We start from the raw sequence: 21,739 nt of genomic DNA on the forward strand, positions 1-21,739 counted from the left end.
GCGGCCATTGTGTCAACCACCTGCAATCAGTTCCTGCACATTAGCAAAATCAACAGCACCTCTCCTTCCAATCAGCCAAAGCCTTGACCAAAGTTTTCTTGCTAATAAACTATATTAATGCAATGGCCTCCTCATTGGCCGCTTCGAGTATACCCAATGGCCCTTAGAAAAACTTTGCAGCATGCACAGTATTTAACTCCCCAGGTTCATCCTCCAACTCTGACTATTGCTGATTATTAGTGTCAGGAAGGATGGCCCTCCACTCCAAAAAGAATCATAATTAATGTTCTCATTCCCGTGTCTAAGGCAATGAACATTGCAACACTTCCCTACTTCACTAACAACATTAATTTGTATATCTGCACCTAGACTGTAGGTTCTACAGCCATCCCAGTCTAGATAGCTCTAAACCTCATTATGAAGTGTCCCTTTATCGCTTTCTCGCTACTAGTCCCTTCCAATAGAGGAGCTCTCTCCCCGAATATGTGTGAACCCCATAAACCCATCATACGGCTCTGTAGGGCCAATTCAAAATACCAGCCAGTACCCTCAAACGCTTCTGGCAACCACCAATAACCAGCTTCCTATACACCACCAAAAAACACAGCAACACTTCACTAGATATTGGTGTTGTTAATGTCTTGCTCAAGTCTGCTTTGTCTTCTCTTACTAAGCACCTCTTCATACTCTTTCATTCACCTTTTGCTATATTCTTTTCTATCACCTTTGATAACGAGATCCTTGTTTTTGAAAGAAATATGAATTGCCGCAAATAAATAATTTCTCTAGAACCAAAAGTTATTATGCTGATTGCAGCCTGTGTTGAGGCTGCCAGAGAAGAAGGAACTTGAAGCTTTGTAAATCCTTCAGTCGTGGAAGTACTGGAGGGATCTCAAAATGAAGGTCGATCTGAAGATGATGTTGATTCACAGGTTCTCAATGTTAAAGACTGATTGGAAGGAAACAGGAATTTGATAGTGGTAGATTACCTATAAAAATATGTTGAGAATCTTGAGGTAGAACTCAGTGGGGAGCAGGTGTTCATGGTCCAGTATCAGTCAGGAAAATCACAAGTAACTCAAAGTAAAGTTAAGGTTGTGGTCAGGACATGAATGAGGTTCACACTTGAAGCTAAATCCTCTTATTCAATATAATTTGCTATTGTATTAACGCAAGCTCCAACAGTCATAACTAGAGAGCAGTGGTGTACCCAATGAGCTGTAGAACTGGACCTTGACCCCAGGAGCATTTGTAGGTTGGTTGACTAATTATGAAATCCTATAATGATTCTGCTTGCAAATATGCGAAAAGTCTGTTCCTTCCGACCCTTTGAATTTATTTATTAACTGTACAAATAATTAAAATCATTACAGTAAAAAACATATAAACAAGCAGATAAATGAATGGTCACAGTAAAAGTATAGAGGCAACAGATAAAATGTTGTTGATGGGCTATATCCCCTCCCGCGGCACCCACTCGATCTGCCAGCAACGGTTTTCATTGTCATGAGTCCTTGCATTAAGTTTCTAAGGCACCCGCGTAAATCGTGGCAGTTTTCTACTTCGGCAATCTGTAGGTCATTCTCCTTGGCCCTTCCATTTAGAGCCATAAGTATGGTGCGGTCTTAGTAGGACGGGTGAGTAGAATCAGGGCTCTGTACTTGTTTGGGGGGGGGGAAACAGCTTTATCCCCCTTATTATACCGTGCTGGACACCCTGGTTTGATTGTGCTCGTTTAATCAGATGAGTACATTTCCCCAAACTCGCCAAGGTCATCGTGGTTGTTTTAGAAAACCACAAGGCTGATGCTTTGCTACATGTCTTAGTTCCCTTGGTAATACAAACTGGGCGAAGAAGTTTTTGGCATTCGTTCCTAAAGGCGGGGCAGCAGCACAGGAGATGTAACCAGGATTCCCTCATGTAGGAGCACAGTCTGCAGTTTGTGTATTCCCCCTTGCTAGCCCATGCAGGGTTAAAATCAGTGACTCCTAATGTGCCTAGTCTCATGGAGAGAATTTTGGCACAGGCTTGTGGTGTCAGGGTCTCGTTTAGGTAGCATTGTGCCTTGCCTACCGTATAGGAGCTGTTCAGTGGGACTAGGTGGGGGCTAGAACGAAGAGATTTAATATTCAGATCAAATGAGGTTTCACTGACTTATCTGTTTATGGCTTTTTTCCACACATTAATGTGGGATTTCCGGCAATGGTATGCTCTTTTCCTCGATCTTTAAAGTCTTGAGCGCTTTGCCAAGACTGGTGTGCCATACTGAGCTTGGCCCCTCAAAGAGGACTCTCAGTTGTTGTTTTAAGGAATTTGTTGGGGCCCTTAGAATCCTTAAGTATAGTTTTATAATATCCCCTTGGCACATCAGGTCTAGCCTTACCAGGCCTAGCTCCAATCATAGCCTTGACTTCCTTGCCAACCATGGGATAGAGAAGACTGATTTATCTGCTTTAGGTTAGGCTGAGATGAGAAGGGCGTCCTGCTACCCCGTAAAAGCCTGGTGGTCATAACTAATAGCTAGCAGCAATTTTGCCTTTAGGGCAGTTAGTCGTGGTCCTGCAGTGGGGCTTATCAGTTGTAAGCTCATTGCTTTAACAGGAATGTCACCTTATTGGCCTTAGAAGACTGCTGTTTCAAGTGGACTTTTGCCTTGGCCAGTTCCGTGAGCCAAACCCCTAGATACTTGTAGGATGCCACTGTACTGATTTGCAGGTCTCCCATTAGACACTGCGCTTTCCTTTTCAGGTCGTAGCTCCCAAAAATGATGACCTTTGTTTTCCCCTGGTTGACTGTAAGATTGTTATCATTGTTGAATTGGTTCAGCGCGTTTAGGGCTCTCTGCAGGCCCACCCTCGTATTGTCCATTATGGTAGTGTCATCAGCGTATTGTAGCACCGGCAGCCTCATACTGCCTAGTCTCGGTTCTACTAGGCTGGCTCCTTTCAGGGCATCCCCCAAATCCGCCGTATATAGGTTAAAGAGGATGGGGGCCAACGCGCATCCTTGTTTCAGCAGGTTGTTCTTTGTTATATTGGGGGACACTGTGCCTGAGCTGGTTTTGACCCGCACCCAGGTGCCTTTGTATAGTGATCTGATTGCTTTGAGTAGGTTTGGCGGGATGCCCCAGTTTTCTAATTTCCGCCATATCCTGTCTCGTATCACTTTGTCGAAGGCTGTGCCATAGTCAATGAAGCGGAAATACCAAAGAGAGGGTCTGGCTATTCTGCAGCAAGTCCAAGCCTTATATAACAATTAAGAACAACAAGATGCCAGTACTGCTGCTTGTTTTCAAACTTGAACCAACCAGAGACAGAATAAAACTGTGCCTAGTGAACCATTTTGGTTTGAGCAAATCAATTTTATTTTTCTTGTTTCTTTCTTCTTTATTCTGAACCTTTATCAAAATCTCATGAAAAATTACAAATATTACGAAACCGGGGTCCCCACCCTACACAGATGCTCGTAGAGCAGAATATAAATCAAACACACAACCTTTCAAACAAGTGTACCATTCTATTTGTGTTTATAATCAATAAAAACATCTCATGCATACTAATCATACCCATTCAACATTTCATCCATCTTCTCACAAACTCCTCATACATACAAAGAAAAAAGACCCACCCTAGGGGAATGATATGTAGAACAAGTCACTATTTACATTCTTAAAGACATTCCTTCAACTAAAATTGAAAAAACAATGGAGGCCATCTTTCTAATTAAACCATGAGATAGCTTCTTTGGCTGCAATTTATGTTTAGATTGGCCTAAATAGAAAACTGTGATTGACGCGTTTCGAGTTCCTAATTTGTGGAACTCTCCTCAGGACCGGGATGGTTCTAGCTAGTGTAACACACGACTGTAAACTCGACAATTCTTCTCATGGGATGCTTCTCAAAAAACTTTAACTTCCTTGGCGCAGAGCGCTGCGGGGAATTGGCGGTGGTGTATCTGGCGTCTGTCTGTCCAGTGTGTTACTGTGTCTGAACTTTCATCTTTAAACGGAAACCGTGTTATTCCTTGATTTTCTCGTCTTTTGTGCAATTTCTTTAAATCCAGGACTCCGGGCTGCACTGTGGCTGCTCTCCGTTCGGTGCTACTTCCGCGCGGAAGAGCTACAAGGAGTAAGAATAAGACAAGGCCATAAGAGGACCTGGTGACCTCAAAAATGTGACTGAAGTTTGAATAGTTTCAATCCTGGTCCCCCTTTTAGTAATAATTGATAAATGTGGAGCTTGTAGTTCACATTTCTATAGTTTGCAATTACATTTTGAAGCTGAATGTGGATCACTACTCTCTGATCAGAAGGTAAACAACATGCTGACCAAAAATAAAAGTACCTATGCAGCAGAAACTCCTTTTACAACAAACTCAAATGAACGTTTTTTAAGAATGGAAAGGCTAATCTATAGTGACCTTTGCTGGTTATTAAGGGTGAGCCATAGTCTCAGTTCCTGGGCATTACATTTTTGTTTCTATGGGCCAGATGCATCATACAAAGAAATAACGAATCCTTATTTGCGATTATTAAGGAATCGCAAATAAGGACTCGCTGTTAGCTATGCATGATGAGGATAGCGAATAAATAAAGAATCGCTATAAATCGCAAAAAACAATAGCGATTCCATGTTAGGGAATCGCTACCGTTAAAAAACTTAAATCTCGCATTTTGCGATCCCGCTGTTTGCGATATCGCAAATAGCGAAATCGCAAATAGCGGGAACGTGAAAACTACAGAGTCGCATTGGGAGCAGGCTGATGACATCACAACCAGGAAGTCATTCAGCCCATGCTGCCACCTGTGCACAGAGGAAGAAAGAGGCAGAATCTGAGTGCAGGGAGATAGAGCAGAAGAACACAAACTGAAGTTTGCTCACACGTGGAGACTGCCAAAATGTCCCAAACAGCTACAGAGGAGGGTGCAGTGGCCAGGAAGCAGAAAATCAGGTTCAGTAAGAGTGAACTTGAGCTCTTCATTGAGGAGGTTGCTAACAACCATGAGAAGCTATTTGGGAAGCTCTCCCTTAAAGTACCAGAGGCAGAAAAAAGAAGGATATGGACCCGGATTAAAAACAAGGTGAATGCTGTGGGGGTCACACATCGCAGCATAGATGACTTAAAGAAACGCTGGTACGACCTTCGTAGTCGTGCCAAGGAGAGGATAGCGGAAAGGCTGAAGGAGGCGAAGGGGACGGGAGGAGGAAGCCCAACAGTCCCAGACAACACAGCCCAGGAGGACATGGTTGAGGGCACAATTGAGCCTGAAGCAGTGGTGAGAGTAATGCAGCTGGACACATCAACAGATTAATGTACATACTGATAGTGCCCAAATTTAAATTAACATGCAAAATCACAGTAGAAATAGTCCAGCCCACATTTTACATAGGGACACTAATGCATCATGGGACTTGTAATCTGTAGAACCCAATTGCCTGTCAGAATACAACATAGTAAGCCCAAATGCTACCAAAATGCAGTACAGTCATTGATGAGAGACAGTGGGAGCATAAATGTATAGATTTATTAATGTTGCTCAACTAATGCAACAACACAAAATAACATTGCACTGTTTCACATCACAGATGCAGCAGAAGTAAACACTGATGACAGTGATATTGGAGACAGCACACAGGTCATCCAAGAGGCGGCTGTGTCAAAACCTGTGACACCACCACCCAAATCCAAGGCACCAGCAAAACGCTGGGCCACAGTTACACCACTGCAGCCAATGGAGTCACAACAGGAACCAGTTACTGCTCCTAGCACAAGCCGTCCAAGTGCGAGCCATACAACTATACCGCAGGCACATGTCCGTCCAGGAACAAGAGGCAGGCCAAGGACCCATACCTGGGCACAGGAGGCAGGAACTCCCAATGAGTGGGGTGGCGTGGAGTCACAGATGGTGCGGGTGCAGCGCGTGCATGCGAGGCATATGGGAGCCATCAACCTGCAGATGACGAAAATGAACAAAAACATATCTGTAATGGCTGAGAGTGTGAGGGAGCTCACTACTGCACTAGTGGAAGCAAACAGAGAAACAAACAACACCCTGCTGGAGGTGGCGCGTGTGATGCAGGAGGCATCACCAGTTTGTGACCTGCATGGGCGGCTATACCAGGTCCAACAACAAGATTTGCGCCAGCATGGCAGAGCTGTCACGTCGGTCGGTGGAAATGCAGATAGATATGGGTCATTGTTGTGGGGATGTGTCCAAGGCACTTTGCCAAATTACCACTGCCGTTGAACTGATGCAGTCTAGCACTGGTGGTCAGGGCAATGTTACAGGGGAAGAGGGTAGTGAGGCATACAGCCTAAGCAGCATCACTGCGCCACTCACCACTGTCAGGAGGAGCAGTAGCCGTAGACAAACACCTCCCGCTGCATCCGGGAATGCAGATACAGATGCAGGATAAAGACATTTGGGTGTGAGAGGGAGGAGACACTAAACATATTCTGAAGGGTGGAATTCATCATGGTGACGTAACCATGTCCAAGACATTCGTTGTGACTGCATTTCAAGTCCTTTGTGTGTCTCTTGTGTCTTTCAGTGCATGCAGTTAATGTGCGAATGGCCACCAGCTCTGTTCAATTTTACACCCCTACCGCCTGACGTGGTAATAAATAGTTCACCTTCAAATGCAATTGAGTGTTGTGTGTCATTATTACATACCTTAGAAATAATGCTGGGTGATGTCTGTCCGTTTTCTCTGCCCCTCAGCTGAACTCCCAAGATGTGCCCGGCGTGGGTGTGCTGGGGGTTGGTTGCCCTCTGTGTCGGATTCCTCAATGGGGATACCTCTCCTTGTTTCTATGTTTTGCAACATTGCACATGCTGCAATTATCCTGCAGCATGTTTCCGGTTGGTACAGAATTGCTCCTCCAGTTTTATGCAGGATGCGGAAGCGACTCTTGAACAATCCAAATGTCCGTTCTATTACATTAGGTGTCCTGATGTGGGCTGCATTGTACCTCAGTTGTTGTAGGCTGGCTGGGTTCAGGTATGAAGTCAAGATGTAATGCCTCACCGCGTAACTATGCACTGTCACCTACAGAGTTACAAACAATATGTTAGTGTCAGGTATGCATTGCCATTACATAATTCAATGATGAGTATTGTATTCAACTTACCTAGCAGGTGTCCATCGCCAAAATCACCCCTGAGCAAACGTGTGTGCAAGCCACTATGGCGGAAGATGTAGGAATCGTGAGTGCTCCCAGGGTATTGTGCAATGAGGTCGGTGATGATGTTGTTTGCATTGCACACTGCTTGGACATTTATTGAGTGATATGCTTTCCGGTTGCGGAAGATATACTCATTTACGGCAGAGGGACATATGGCTACGTGGGTGCAATCTATACATCCGATCATGTGTGGAAACTGGGCAACTTGGTAGAAGTCCTGTTTTGTTTGGCTCAATTCCTGTTGGGTTGTGGGGAAGGTGATGTGGTTGTTGATCAAAGACATCATGGCGGCCAGGAAGGATCTAAAGAACCGCGAGAGGGAGCTCTGTGATACCCCTCCGGCTTCTGCCACTATATCCTGGAAGCTACCAGACGCAAGCAGGTGCAGGCTACATAGCACCTGGACATGAGTTGGGATTGCCTGGGTCCTACGTGTTTGGCGCTGCAATAGTGGGTCCAATTCATCTATTAAGTACAGTATCATTGCTGCATTCATCCTGTACTTGCCATAAATTTGCTCACGAGTCTGTCCCAACAAAGTGATGCGCAGGCGGAAGATTCTCTCCTGGATTCTCCTTCTGGCCTGGCCTGCTGCAAGTATCCTCCTCCTCCTTGCAAAAATGTAGAGTCCTGCCATTGTGGGAGGCCACTATGGCCTCATGGGTCTGTTTAAATAGGCCCCTGATGTATATATAGCAGGTGAGTGAATTTTTTTTTTTTACCACCTGATTGTGATTCCCTTTAAACTGCTAGTGCTAAATAGCGATTTTAGATGTAATCGCAATTAGCGATTTTTCATGCATCGGGTTTGCGAGTTTTTTGCGATTTCGCTATATTGATTTTGCGACATCGCAAACTTTTTCCGCAGTATCCTGGAATTCTCGCTAATTACGAATCACTAAGGGGGTTCTATCTTGATTCTGCGATTTGGTTTGCGAATTCGCAATTTTGCTTTTGCGAATTCGCATTTTTTGATATTTTCGGATCATGAATGGCTTTTCATTTTTTTGCGATCGCAATAGCTAATTCGCACCTATTGCGATCACTATATTGGTTGATGCATCTGGCCCTATGTCTCTGTCTTCATGGCACTATTTAGTCACTCATTCTTTTCTGTCATAAATTGTTATCTAGTCTGCCATGTTTGATTGTATTCTGTTAAAGATTCTGGGCCCGCTAACAAACATTTTGGACTCTTTTGATTGACTATAGGCACATTTTGTTATTTCAGTCAAGCCTTTTATTTCGTATTAATGGGTCCTGTGATGCCATACTTCGAATTTGTGAGATTTCACTTCATACATCATAAATGAAAATTATCTTTAACTTCATTGATAATGTACATTCCTATTTTTGCTATTATGCTATTTTATGTGTTTATCCAAGGTTTGTGAGGGAGAGAATGTGTACCTTTAACTTAGAGACAGTAACTCATGATTGTCAGGGGTTCAGGGTGCTAGCATGTAAATGGTCCATAGGTGAAGCAATCTTATCTTCTCTATTTAAAGACAGTTTCAATCTTGATCAACAATGACATCTAAGTTGATGTCTATTGTGACTAGAACAGAGTCATTAGTGACCAGACATACATAAAGGCCGGGTTCTGTTTCAGACCCTTCAGTAGTAGAAAATGTCATGGGTTTCCATTAGGAAATACATTTTAGTTACAATGCACCATTTGGGCCTATTTTTTAAAATCTATTATTTGAACAGAGTATATCTCAAGTCATCTTCTCATCCCAATGGGATAGATGGGGCAAGCAAGGGCAAGGGTGTTCTTCTGTCCTCAGCCCCTGGCCATATCCAGCTGGGGCTTTACAATGACCACGTATCCACTCCCAGCGAAACAGGATATGGTGTTTCCTGACCCGGTAATTTCGGGTACGGAAACACTTGACCACTTATATTTGCCTTTCTGGGTATTCCTGAGGGCGTAAATGGTACTTAATTCCAGTTACACATGTTTTCATGCAGCCAACACACTTACAGTCTAGTCTTTATCATTTATTATGGTGCAAGCATTTTTGAGCAAGATGCACTTTGATATAGCACACTTTCAACAACTTGTTCACGTGCCTTTTCTTATTAATGCTATTTGGTCTTCACAGAAATATGGAGACACTGTACTGCACGCCTGCTGTCGGAAGAAAGAACTAGAACTGTGCAAGCTGCTAGTTGAATATGGAGCAATGGTGGACGAACAGAATGTAAGCGATATACTAATAACTTACTTTAATTAACCTATTCCTAATTGACCCATTGTACTGCACTTTTAATGCTGGAATGCCCTCCCAGTTCACATCAGAAGTGCAGCATTCTTTCTCCTCTTCAAAATATTACTGAAAAAACTTCTCAATGCCAATATCTAAATGGCTGAACCATATCTATTTAACTAACGTGACCTAGCCTAGCTTGAAATCACACTTCAAATAAAACTAGACATTAACAATCGACAAGCAAATTATCACTTTATATTCCTTTATGCCATATGATTAATTTCCACAGCATTACATATTTTGAATGGTTTACATTTTTCCGCTTGTCATCGTGTGGAAATTTGTACTGGAAGGTGCATTTTGAGTACAAATCTTAAGCAAGACACTGCTGGCTTGCTTTAGCACTATACTGTAAAGTTAAGCATCACACAAAAAGTCATGTTTTGTGCTAGTTCAGATGAAAACATAATTGGCTCGTGATTTGTTAATATGGTACAGCACAATCGTTTAAGCTTTGCTCAATGCAGCACTGCAGAATTTCCTTAGGCCCTGTCCCACACCCTGCACTTTTCCACCCCTCTCCCAACTTAATGAGGGCCGAAGCGCAGACACGCAAATGCGCGCCAAAAACCAGTCCATCTACGCCCCAATTGCACCCACCACTAGAAACCCTGGTCCTCTCATGACCCACTGTTACCGCTCTGTATTCTCCAATGCCTCAACCCTGGCTGCCACTCGCTGCACTGCTGCTGCACCGCAGACCTAACTATAACTTGCACCCCCGCCGTTCACTGCTTATGACCGCACACATGACATCATGTATGACATCACTGATGACATCATTGATTACATCACTGATGACATCATCAAATGAGTGTGCTTGTTTGTTTTATAGTTTACATAGTGGCTGGTAGCTACCTTATTACTTTTCTACCTGATTATGTACAACCTGTGCCCAAGTACTGGATGTTAGTGGTTACAACACCGATGTGCTTCTAATGCATCATAGGCATGTAGAGGTATTGAACATGTTATAAATCTTTGTACTGAAGAGTACCTCTGTGTGCAAATTACAGTTGACTACTTCTGTCCAGTAAGTTCCACATGTCTTTTAGCTCTGTTGAGAAAGTTTCCAACAGGGCAAATATTCTACATAGTAGATACTAAGGGGCAGCTTTACAAGCCCCATGCAACACTTTTGCACCGCCGTTTTGTCACTTTTTGTGACGCAGCGGCAGAGTAAACAATGTGCCACGTTGTGGCCCATTTATAATGTGATGCATCTAAGTAGATGCATCACGATGTAAAGCCCTGTGCCACATTATATATTCATCAGGTATAATGTATGCAGGCTGGGCCTTCCCATGCAGGAAAACCCCATAGAAGTGACTCAGTGAATTCTAAAAGATTTCTCTTTGCCACTTCTAGGACGCCACTGCGTCAAAACACTTGGAGCAGGCATAAGGAGTGACACAGTGTACACAGTGTATTGGGAATAGGCCTCCTGTGCATTGCTGGAGTTGCTTTGTGCTTGCGACACAACTCCAACAATGAGTAACTTTTGCACTAACAGATGCGTCAGAATTTCAGACGCATCTGTCAATCCTTGCGCCACGGGTCATCCATGGCGGCGCAGGGGCTCGCATGGAGGCGCAGGGAAATTGACTCATCTGTACAGATGCATCCGATTCTTATAAATCTACCCCTAATACCTAGGGTACAAGCAACCATGAGTTAGACAGAATTGTCTCAGCATGACATTTCCACATAATTTAGAAGACTGCATTCACCAGATACCAACCTATGAACCTGTGTTTGTTTAGTTTTAGAAAAGTGTGTGTCTGTAAAGTTTTCAGCACAATATGAAGCCTACAAGTAGTATGAAACTTAGCGCCTTCAGAACTTGGTTATTTTGAGCAAATAGTGTCTCCTTGTACAAGTTTTGCAAAGAGTGTGCACTCTTCCTAGTAGATACTTTTTAATGCTATGTGGTGTATTTCTCATGAGAGTTTCACTATCTACAAACAGTGTGGTACAGAGTAATCTCTCTCCATAGAGAAAACATTGTTTATAGTACCACTTTTCTACTCATATCCACTTCATTTCTCAATGTGGGTTTGGTGACTGTGAGACATATGATGCAGATAAAGGCTGTCCATAGTAGGTTATTCATTTTGGGAGAGACATCCAGTATCTTGTGTGACTTGCTCTGAAGACTTTAATACCAATTCAACACATTGTACAAAAGTGTTTCCCATATATCGGCTGTTGCTTGTTAATGTGAACTAAGCTACCCACAAAGTGTACGGTATAGGGTTAATGATGCACATGACCCATGCTTGACACACCCAATGGAGTTGTATCTGTGATGGCAATAATGATGCTTCATATTATTCTTAGCTATTTTGTACTTACTTTCCGGCCTCCAATGCCATTCTGGTCTATAGAGCAGGGTGTGCAAAAGAAGCTTGGATGATGTGATCAATGATGTCATTTGACATGTCTTCGGTGATGTCATAAATGATTTGATAAAACATGCCATGACAGATGTAATAGGTGAGGTCATAAGCAGTGCATGGTGGGGGCGCAAGTTATAGTTAGCCCTTCTAACTACAACTGGTGAATTTCTGTGTTTTTTTAGTTCAAAACATTAATGTTGTCACTAATATATTCACCTAACTATAATGTTACTTTAACCTTTGTTCTTTTCAGTGAATTTCTAAGATCTTTTTTAATGGAAAATATGATATTTTGGTCTTTGGGCCCCAGGCCCAAATACAAGAAAAAGGGGGAGGGTTTATTTTTAGGCCCGGGGATCCCATCCATCTGGGCAATGCCAATAAGAAAGGGGAGGTGGCTGGAAGAGATTTGCACACCACCCTCTGGGATGTTTTTAGGACTGAAATGTTTATAGCACTAGATCCCTTCCCTCCATCCCACCAAAAGGTTTTCCCATTTTCCCTTATGCTCATTCCGCTCTGCCCAAAACCATTTTATGGCTGCTGAGGGTGGTTTCCTGCCATTTGAATCAACCCAACTTTAAATTTTTCTGTTACAGGATGAAGGTCAGACTCCTCTGCACATTGTCGCTTGGGAAGGTGATGAAATTCTTTTGAAGTTCCTCTACCAGTGCAAAGCCAACGCTAACATAGTGGACAAGGTAAAGCTACAGCCTTCAATAAAGCCTGGTGTGATTTTAGCATTGTGATTGATCCTTTCAAAAACTGAAAAGGGTTTTCTGCAAAACTGAGATAGACAGATAGGGGCCGATTCACAGAAATAATCTGAGACAAAATCCTAAACTTACTACTTTTGGTACTCACGGAAGACGTTTAGTAGTAGTAAAGTTAGGCTTTTGTCTTAAATTAGGATCTTGTCTTAAGTTAGGATTTTGTCTTAAGTTAAACTTAAGTTAAACTTAAGTTAAACTTAAGTTTGTCTTAAGTTTTGGTCTTAAAACAAAATCCTAATTTAAGACAAAATCCTCATTCAAGACAAAATCTTAATTTAAGACAAAATCCTAATTTAAGACAAAATCCTAACTTTACTACTACTAAATGCCTTCTGTGAATACCAAAAGTAGTACGTTTAGGATTTTGCCTCAGATAAGTTCTGTGAATCGGACCCATAGTTTAAAAGGATACTTTATAGTTTTCACATATAATGCAACTGCATTGATATATGATTTGCACACACAGACCATTGTGTATTACTGCTTGAAATCCAAAATTCGTGGCTGTATCTTCCTTACAAAAGTGATCTGACCAGCCTCGATTACATCAGGAGAGAATCTTTAAGGGTCATCGGGGGTCCTTTGATCTTCTAGCACTTGACATGAATACAGAAAACTTAGGTGAAAGATGCTAACTTTAATGCTTCATCATTTAGATAAATCAGACTGATGCTTAGGTGGCGAGCCATGACTGAATAATTCAACCAGGGCAGTCTAATGACTAATGCTGAGTTGACAACATGTGTGTTCAAAGAAAGAGAATCTATGTATCTAGTATAGATGTAATATCTTCTCATAGAGTCTGATATTCGCATGATGTGATAAGCCGCAACCCGTGCAGGTAAGAGCGGTGGGGCGATGGGGCCAGGTGAGAGGGGATTTCGACAGACGACGACGAGGGAAAGATGATCATTTATTTAATTTTCCCTCAAGGTTGTCTGTCGAATCCCCCCCCCCAACCAGGCCCACCGCTCTTACCTGCACAGGCTGTGGATGGCTGTGATACAAATATGATTGATGATTGTGCCCTGCGTGCAAAGCCTGTCCAGAGTCAATTGTCAATTTACTTTTCTTCTGCCCACATTATTTATCACTGAGGAAAATATTTATAATCCATTGTGTAGACTTGCTGGTCCGGGCCATTTTCTTGAGGTGATGAGAACATTGTGTACTATCACTCGTAGATCAATGGTCTTTGGACTCTCAAGATTGTGGTACGCACTGTGGATCAGTCGTGGGAAGCTACTTGCATTAAGCACTATATTCTTCTACGAGTTGCTGTATTTTTCTCTTTGCACATCTATTTTATGAAATTGTTTTTAACATATTTAGTTCCAAATGTTTATATCCCTGTTTTTATACTTGTGCTCTGTAATTTTTTGGACCCCGATGATCGTAATAAAAGTTTTGTTGATGATGATACAAATATATATCTATAAGCCTAAATGAAGGTGTATTTTGTAGCCGGCAAGCGGTTTGTGGGTTGAGACATAACATGAGCTATGTGACAGCTCAATTGATGCCACTGTAGGAAATTACCATCTTTTTTTGTGTGGTTTCCCGGCAATGTTTACCCTATCTGTTTTGCTGGCATTATTGTTCTGTACACTTTACCCTTGCTAAACAAGAGTAGAGTGGTTGTGCTCAACATTTAAACTTGTCAAAACTGGCTTAAACCTGATTGGTGCAATTCATTTTCCTACAAGGCCATAGTATAGGTGGGAAATACACCCCTGGCATGGAAAGTTAAATGCCACCTGTGGACTGCGGCGCTTATTGTGCCATGCACTACAGTGGCAGTGAAAAGTCACCCCTAAGCACAGTATGCTGCCCAAAAGGTAGTGTCCATATGTTGGAGAGGAACATGTGTGACATTTGAAATGGCACATTTCCCCATTAACTAGGCCCAAAACAACATTGTCACTGGTCAGGTGGTAAATGGCACAAAGAAGATGTCAAAGTATAGATTCTATACTTTAATTCATAACTTTTGGCATGTACCAGCTACAGACTCCATTCAAAGACCTTTTAAAATATATTTAATACCTTGCCTGAAGCTGCTGGAGGCTATTTTTTTTATTAGCTCTCCAACGATTGCCCAGCCTGTACTTGACCTAAGTGAGCTGTGGAGGAGGTGTTAAAACTGCTCCAGAGAAGAGACGATGTCCTGGGTGTAGGTAGGTGTTTTTTTTCCCCTTGCAGGAGACTAGTTAGGATGTACCCAAGTACTTAATTGTCTTCCAAGTGGCCTGCCTGTCACACGCAAATCTTAGTGAAACCTAGAAAGGCTGTGTGTTTGTCACCATAGTCAGGCTGGCAACAAACCCAGTGGGAGGAAAGCTACTGCCGGAACAAGTGTTAGTCACCACAGAGGAGAGGGCTGCTCATTACATCGGCTACACCTCTGAGTGGGCACACAGACTCTGCGCAAGAATAAAAGGGTTTCCCCATCCTGTATTTTGAGACTGAGGGGCACTTTGGGATTGCTTTCAGTAGGGAAAACACAAACTGCTGAAAATATGGGTAGGGTTGCTCCTGGGTTCTTTTACCCCATTGGGTAGGTAAGAGCTAGGAGTCACCCCCACCCACTAGCTGGTGCCAGGCACAAATGAGGGTAAACATCCTTTACAACGAAACTTTTTCCACGCAGTACCTTTAGAACGCAGGAATAACAACGCAAGTCGTTACAACGACTTGCGCTGGAGGGCGCTGTTGGATAGGGAATAGTTTAATCACTATCCAAAACCTTCCCTACTATCCACGGGGACTGGAGTTGGAATAGTAAATTAAACTACTCACTATCCAGCGCCCCCCAACGACTTGCGTTGTAAAACCTGCGTTGTAAAGGCATGCGTGGAAAAAGCATGCGTTGTAATGACATACATCCACAAATGAGGTATTCCCAGGCACCATCCTCACCTACTGGACCTGCTGAAGATGAGAAGAAGACTGGAAATTCTGTTTATGACCTACGATGACCCCTCAAGGACTGGACCTGCTCGCACTTGTACCCAGGACAAAGAAGTGAACTCCAAGAGTCAGTTTACTGCCCTCCCAGCTGACGAGTGGCAACTTGGCCTGAACTGACACTCTCTAAGTGCCTCCCCCTGAGGTCCTAGGGGTTTTAGAAGTGTACCCCTATGGTTGTTTGGGTACCAGAAAAATGTTTGGGAACTTTTGAGAACTCTTCCTCCAGAGCCCCACAGGACCTGCCACAAAAAGTATCTGACTCTAGCAATCCCAGAGCATCAGACTGAATTTCAGCTTCGTCCTGCTCAAGGGTTTCCTCACCTCAGAAAAAGCGGCTAAATCCCACTCTGCTTTGGGACTTAGACAACTTTCTGTGAGGAATCTCTGAAGCTCCGGAATGCCGTCAAGACCAGTCTGCTTCAGGTATACATCGTTTGGTTCATCAGCATCAGATACAATTTCAGAGGGTCCTGAGCAGGGAGGATTTTTTACTTTAAAACTTTAAAAATTCATATCTCTGGTTCCCGTTATTGGATTTTTTGTTTTTTCCATTGTAGCGGGAATTCTGTTCTCCTACAGAACTGTGCATAGAGATTTGGAACCTCAGTGAATTAGGATGACCCAAAACTCACCTCAGTACCCTAAATCCCCTTACCAAGCTAGCTACAGTGTCTCATTGGTCATAACAACTCCCAATGTTTAGACAGACCAGAACATGAACTTAGAATACCTCAGGTATCGTGGAACACATGAGCACTCTTTCGTTATACAATCATTTCAAACCAGAACGTGGAGTAAATGAGGACACATGCACATTTGAAATATTTATTTACTAATGCCGTTTTCTCAAACGCAGTATCTTAGATAATACAAAGAAACATATTATCAGAAGCAAAGTTATCAGCATAGTTACTAGTCCATAAAAGGCAAACGGTGACAACATACTAAAATGCTGAAATGAATAGGGTTAACAACACCTAATTCTCACCCTCCCTAACTAGCATATTATATTAATATCTAAGAAGGTCTCTTTGGGTTTTAGCAGGGCGGCCCCATACCTCAAGATCCTAGTGTGAAGGGTTCACATCATCTTCCACCAGCTCTCTGCATGCGAACCGCATCAAGTGTGTAACGTGTGCTCTAAGCAAAGCAATATAAAACGCGCGTAAAGCCAGATTTTGGCAGCAGCTGCATTCATGTTATGTCTAGGAAGGTGCGAAGATCAGACCTCACAACAACACTGTGTCGAGTTATCCTTGGAGGCTTCAGCACTCACTGTGCAGACATATTTTACCAAGCAAAGCTGATATCAGAGCAATAACATATTATTCTCATATAAATCACAACGCTCTTCTAGGTTGAAAGCTAAAATAACAATTATGTGTTGTGTGCAAAAGCAGCAAAAGGAAAAATGGCGTTTAAACTTTTAATAGGCTCATGCTAACTTAACACGGTATATAGGTAAGCAGTAACTATATGACACCATGTCATTTTGTTTATGACATTTTACTCAGTTTTAAAAAAATTGGTTTGGTATTTTTGTTGCTTTACTGTTTTGACACTGCACAAATAGTTTACACATAGCTACTACGGGATTCGGGTTTTAGTTCAGTTTAGATGTAGTGACTTTGAGGTTTCATCTTGACAAGAAGTGTTATTTTCCTTTAGATGGGCAATTGACCACTACAAATAATAATACCATTTCTTACACCTACTGCAAGAAACTGGGTTACTGGTGGAGGCCATGAAAGGAACGATCACAATCCCTGTTAGGGTGAACCACAAAAGTGTTTAACCCTCTAGTAGCTTAGCACAAAGCAGTCAGGCTTATATTAGAGGCACCGTGTAAAGTATTTATGCTGCTCACAAACAGTTATAAAGTGAACGCACAACAGAAAAATCCCAAACCAATTTAGAAAAGAAAAATAGAGTCAATTTTAATAAATAAAAGAATACCAGAAGGACAAACATCCAATCAGTAGAACCGGGGAGATTCAATTTTAAAGGTTGAATTTTTTAAATAGATATAGCCCATAAAAGCACAAAGCACCACTTTCAGTCATCTGGTCATGCTAAACCGGGGAAAGTCACACGTTCAGGCCAACAGCAATGGAGCATGGGCCGGATAGGGGCACCAGGTTACTCCAGATGAAAAAGTTACCTTCTCAAACTCTGGCACAAAGAGTTCCGCTTGCAGTGGAGGAGGTTGCAAGAAACAGGGAGTGCTTTGTGGAAGGTCGTCACTATAGTACAAAGAGCAGGCTGGGAATTTGGGGCTGTGGTTGCTGTAGCACAAAAAGCTGGTTGGGCATCATGGGCAGTCATTGCTGAACCCTTACGTTACTGCAGGCCCAGTAATAGCATTTAATTTACAGGCCCTGGGTACATGTGGTACCATTTTCCACGGACTTAAAAGTAAATTGAATGGACCAATTAGATGTAAGCCAGTTTTACCATGTTGGAGGAGAGAGCACAGACACTTTAGCACTGGTTAGCAGTGGTAAAGTACACAGAGTCCTGAAGTCAACAAAAATGAATTCAGCAAAACAAGAGGGGGGAAGTTAAAATGTTTGGGATTTGCCCTGCAGAGGGAGCCAAGACCAAATATATTAAACTAGTTTCAACTATAATCATGTTAATTCATCATTTGTGCATTGGAGTCAACATAAACATTATAACTATTCACTATTATTTATTTATTGCATGAAAATGTAGATTTGGAAAAATACTTCCACACAAGGACTGATCCTGATGACATTGATTGGAATAGATACAAGAGGGCTTGACTGTGAGTGGGCATTATTTTCACGGAACGTGGCATTCCCATGCAAGAAGTGACTCAACAGCACACTCGTTGGAAGGGTGGAAACATGGGTTGAACTGCTCCCTTAGCTCACAACGGCCCATTTTCATGGCCCAGGGCTGCTCTAAAAAATTTAAAGAATTTTGGAGAGAATAGACTCAGTACAGGGAGATTCACCTTGAGCTGTGTAATGGAAGACCCTTTACTTGGACATATGAATGTTGAAACCCCTCGTGGTGGAAGACTGGGGAAATCACAAGGGAGGGAATTGGGGAGAATGGAATTTTAGGCTATCCAGGTACCTGATGGAGCTTTAGCAACTTGCTGTTTTGTCTGTTGCGTAGCAATTTCTGACTACAGGATTATATTGTATATTATGTAAAATAATGAATGGGTTATACAAAACGTTATAAAAAATCCAATAAGGGGAATTGGTGATATGAGTTTTTAACTTTTATATAAAAATAGCGACAAAAAGCGCAAAGCATCAACTGTGGTCAAGGGTCGCATTAGACCGGACAAGGGTATGGTTTAAGGCCAACTGTCATGGGGTAGGGGTCCGATACAGTGACCAGCTGTGTCCCTTTCAGTGGTTTTAAATTCTGACTTAGTCACTGTAATTGAACTCAAAAATCCTCAGTGGTGCAAGGCAACGGGTTGCTGAAGCTGAGTCCACAAGGACAGATAGCCATCGGACGAAGTCCTGGTGAAGTCATAGACTTTTGCGGAAAAGCTCTGGTTAGGGGAAATTCTAAATTCTCACCCAAGGAAGTTTCCTCACTGGTTGGATACTTTTGGCTCCTTCACCCATTAAAGATTTCTACCTTTGAATTCCACCAGTGGGGCAAGACTGAAATCTGTAGCTGAATAGGGCTCCATGAGGCCGAATACCTTCTCCGCGACGTCCCGCTGAAATGAATTTGCAGCTGCAGAAAAGCTCAGAACGGCAACAGCCTTAATCTTTTTCCCAGTAGCAACACACCTTGGTCACAAACGGCTCTAAGACTAAAGTGTCAGTATTTGCTAATCCAACCAAAAAATCAAACTTTACCTGGAGCCTGGGTCTACTGAAATTCAAAACTGCTGATGCCTATAACTACCTGGGTGTTTGAATAAAAGTAAAAGGAACAGCAAAAAAGCACTTGCGGCACACCGTGGCAAAGGCCAAATCAATAATAATTAAATCATGCAGACTAAATAAAATCCTGGAATGCTCATCTACTATCCCAATAAGACTTGTACCAGCATCAGCACTTCTACCAATGAGTAAGTACGGCCACGGCCATAACATCATGGACAAATACCAGCTCAAGGCTTATAAAATGAAATGGTTTTCAGATTGCCAACATACCTCTGGAACACACTAATAAGGCTGGAATTCGGTCTGGAGGGCCGACCATGGGCCAGCATGGCTTCCTTTCTAAACTACTGCTGCAGAACTGAAAAATCTCCACCAAACACATTGAAAGCAGTCCTCCAGAACATCTTCGCCCTAGAAGGAAGTCCATGGTCGCAATACCGCCAAAGATCAATCTCCACTCCCCAGATTAATCAGACAGTATTAAACATCCTGCAGCTTTCGTGTGCCACTATTAAAACCATACTGAAAAAACAAACAAAAACCCTGTTAACCCATTGGCTGTGGCGCCGATTTTGCGGAAGTGCGGCACTTCCGCAAAAAGGGTGGGGCCGCGTCGGCCATTGGCCGACGGCAGCACCAGCGATGTAGTGCTGCCGTCAGTCAATGGACGACGGCAGCATGGAAGGGGTTAAAGGCAAATGATATGAGAAATCTCAGGAAATCTAAACTACTACAAGTGATGGGGCTATCGTATGCCCAGCCGGATTGCTTTAGACCTCAACCTTATCACCGCTGCACACTTCTTAAAGGCTGCCCTAACAAATAATGTTTGCATGGCAAATGGGGCTGCAATCCAAAGAAGTAAACCCCAGGTTGCAATCACTAACCAAAACAGTCAACTGTAAAATCACTTTCCTACTGCTGCCACTAGAGCTGAACGTCAGGGTCGGATTGGTAAGGCGGGCACTCGGACAATGGCCGAGAGGCCGGTATCCGAGTTCCAGCTGTGGGCTACTTTTTTGGGCAGCCTGGGGGGGCGATTTGGGTGGTGTCTGTGTTGTTGAGATGCCGCCAGCGGCCCAGTGGACGCCTGAGTGGCCTTTCTGGAGGCAGATGGGCATTCATTACCTCCCTTTTACCAACTGGGGGAGGCGTCACTCCCTTTCTCTCGCTGGGCCGGCCCATTAATATACGCATTTTGAGCGGGTGTAGGGGGCCTGAGCAGAAGTGGCCTCACTTGTTTTCAGGTGTGTTTAACCGGTGTGTGATAATCCGTGCATTTTCTTTTTTTTTATGTAAAGTTAAGAAAACATGCCTCTGTCAGAGACCCCCTCCCTTCTTTTTATAAAACTTTGCAGAAGCAGTGTTTTGTAGAAAGGCAATTTGCAAATGTGGGCCACTTCTTTTTTGCGTGCCGAGACCGATTTTTTATCGCAATCCAACCCTGCTGAACGTTGTATCATTGCAGCCGAGAACAAGTCTTTAAGCACTTTACTTTCCTGCTATGCAGAAGACTCTATGTCGATAAACATTCTACTCCACTGTGCATGTACTACAGCAGCCAAGTCTAGAGAATATTGGACTGCCACAGCGAGTACCCCGCTCGTGAATAAGCACCTTACGTTTCTGTTTGCACTTAACGCAGTGCTGCTTTATACATTCTTCTTTTCTGGCAACAGATTTTAACCCACACATCTAAGCATTGTTATGGGTGACAGCCAGTTTTGTGATAGGGTGTTACACAATGTTTCGAAGAATAGCGGCCTGGCACTGTTAAAAAATATAGGGGCATATTAGCAAGAATCTCGTTAAAATTATCGCTGCAGGAAACTGCTGCTAAAACAGCGATAATGGGCTTGCTAATATGCGTTATGAAATTCCAATAGAAGCCCAGGTTAGATGTCCTGCACATCTAACCTGGGCTTCTATTGGAATTCTATAACACATATTAGCAAGCCCATTATCGCTGTTTTAGCGGCAGTTTCCTGCCGCTAAAACAGCGATAATTTCAACGAAGTTCTTGCTAATATGCCCCATAGAGTGCTGGGCAGATTGTCAAAAAATAGGGTGCTAGGCTGAGTTCTGATAGGGTGCGAGGCAGTGTTCTGAGATAAAGGGTGGCAGGCAAATTTTTACAAAAAAACTGGTGCAACGCAATGTTCTGATAGGGTATCAAACAGTGCTCTGATGGGGGTCCATGCAGTGTTCTGAAAGATAGAATGCGAGGCAGAATCCTGAAAGGTGCTAGGCAG

At 43.0% G+C, this 21,739-nt stretch overlaps 1 protein-coding gene across 1 annotated transcript in view; it reads left to right on the forward strand.

The window, feature by feature from the left end:
* The window catches only part of LOC144827102 (uncharacterized), a 466,306-nt gene that overhangs the window by 135,117 nt on the left and 309,450 nt on the right, over nucleotides 1–21,739 (forward strand). Inside the window, exons 6-7 of the mRNA XM_078685542.1 lie at nucleotides 9,294–9,392; nucleotides 12,460–12,561. Of these exons, the coding sequence (XP_078541668.1) occupies nucleotides 9,294–9,392; nucleotides 12,460–12,561 (201 nt within the window). The remainder of the gene's footprint in view (nucleotides 1–9,293; nucleotides 9,393–12,459; nucleotides 12,562–21,739) is intronic.

This window comes from Lissotriton helveticus, chromosome 4_1 (genome assembly GCF_964261635.1).
Source record: "Lissotriton helveticus chromosome 4_1, aLisHel1.1, whole genome shotgun sequence".
NCBI classification, from domain to species: domain Eukaryota; kingdom Metazoa; phylum Chordata; class Amphibia; order Caudata; family Salamandridae; genus Lissotriton; species Lissotriton helveticus.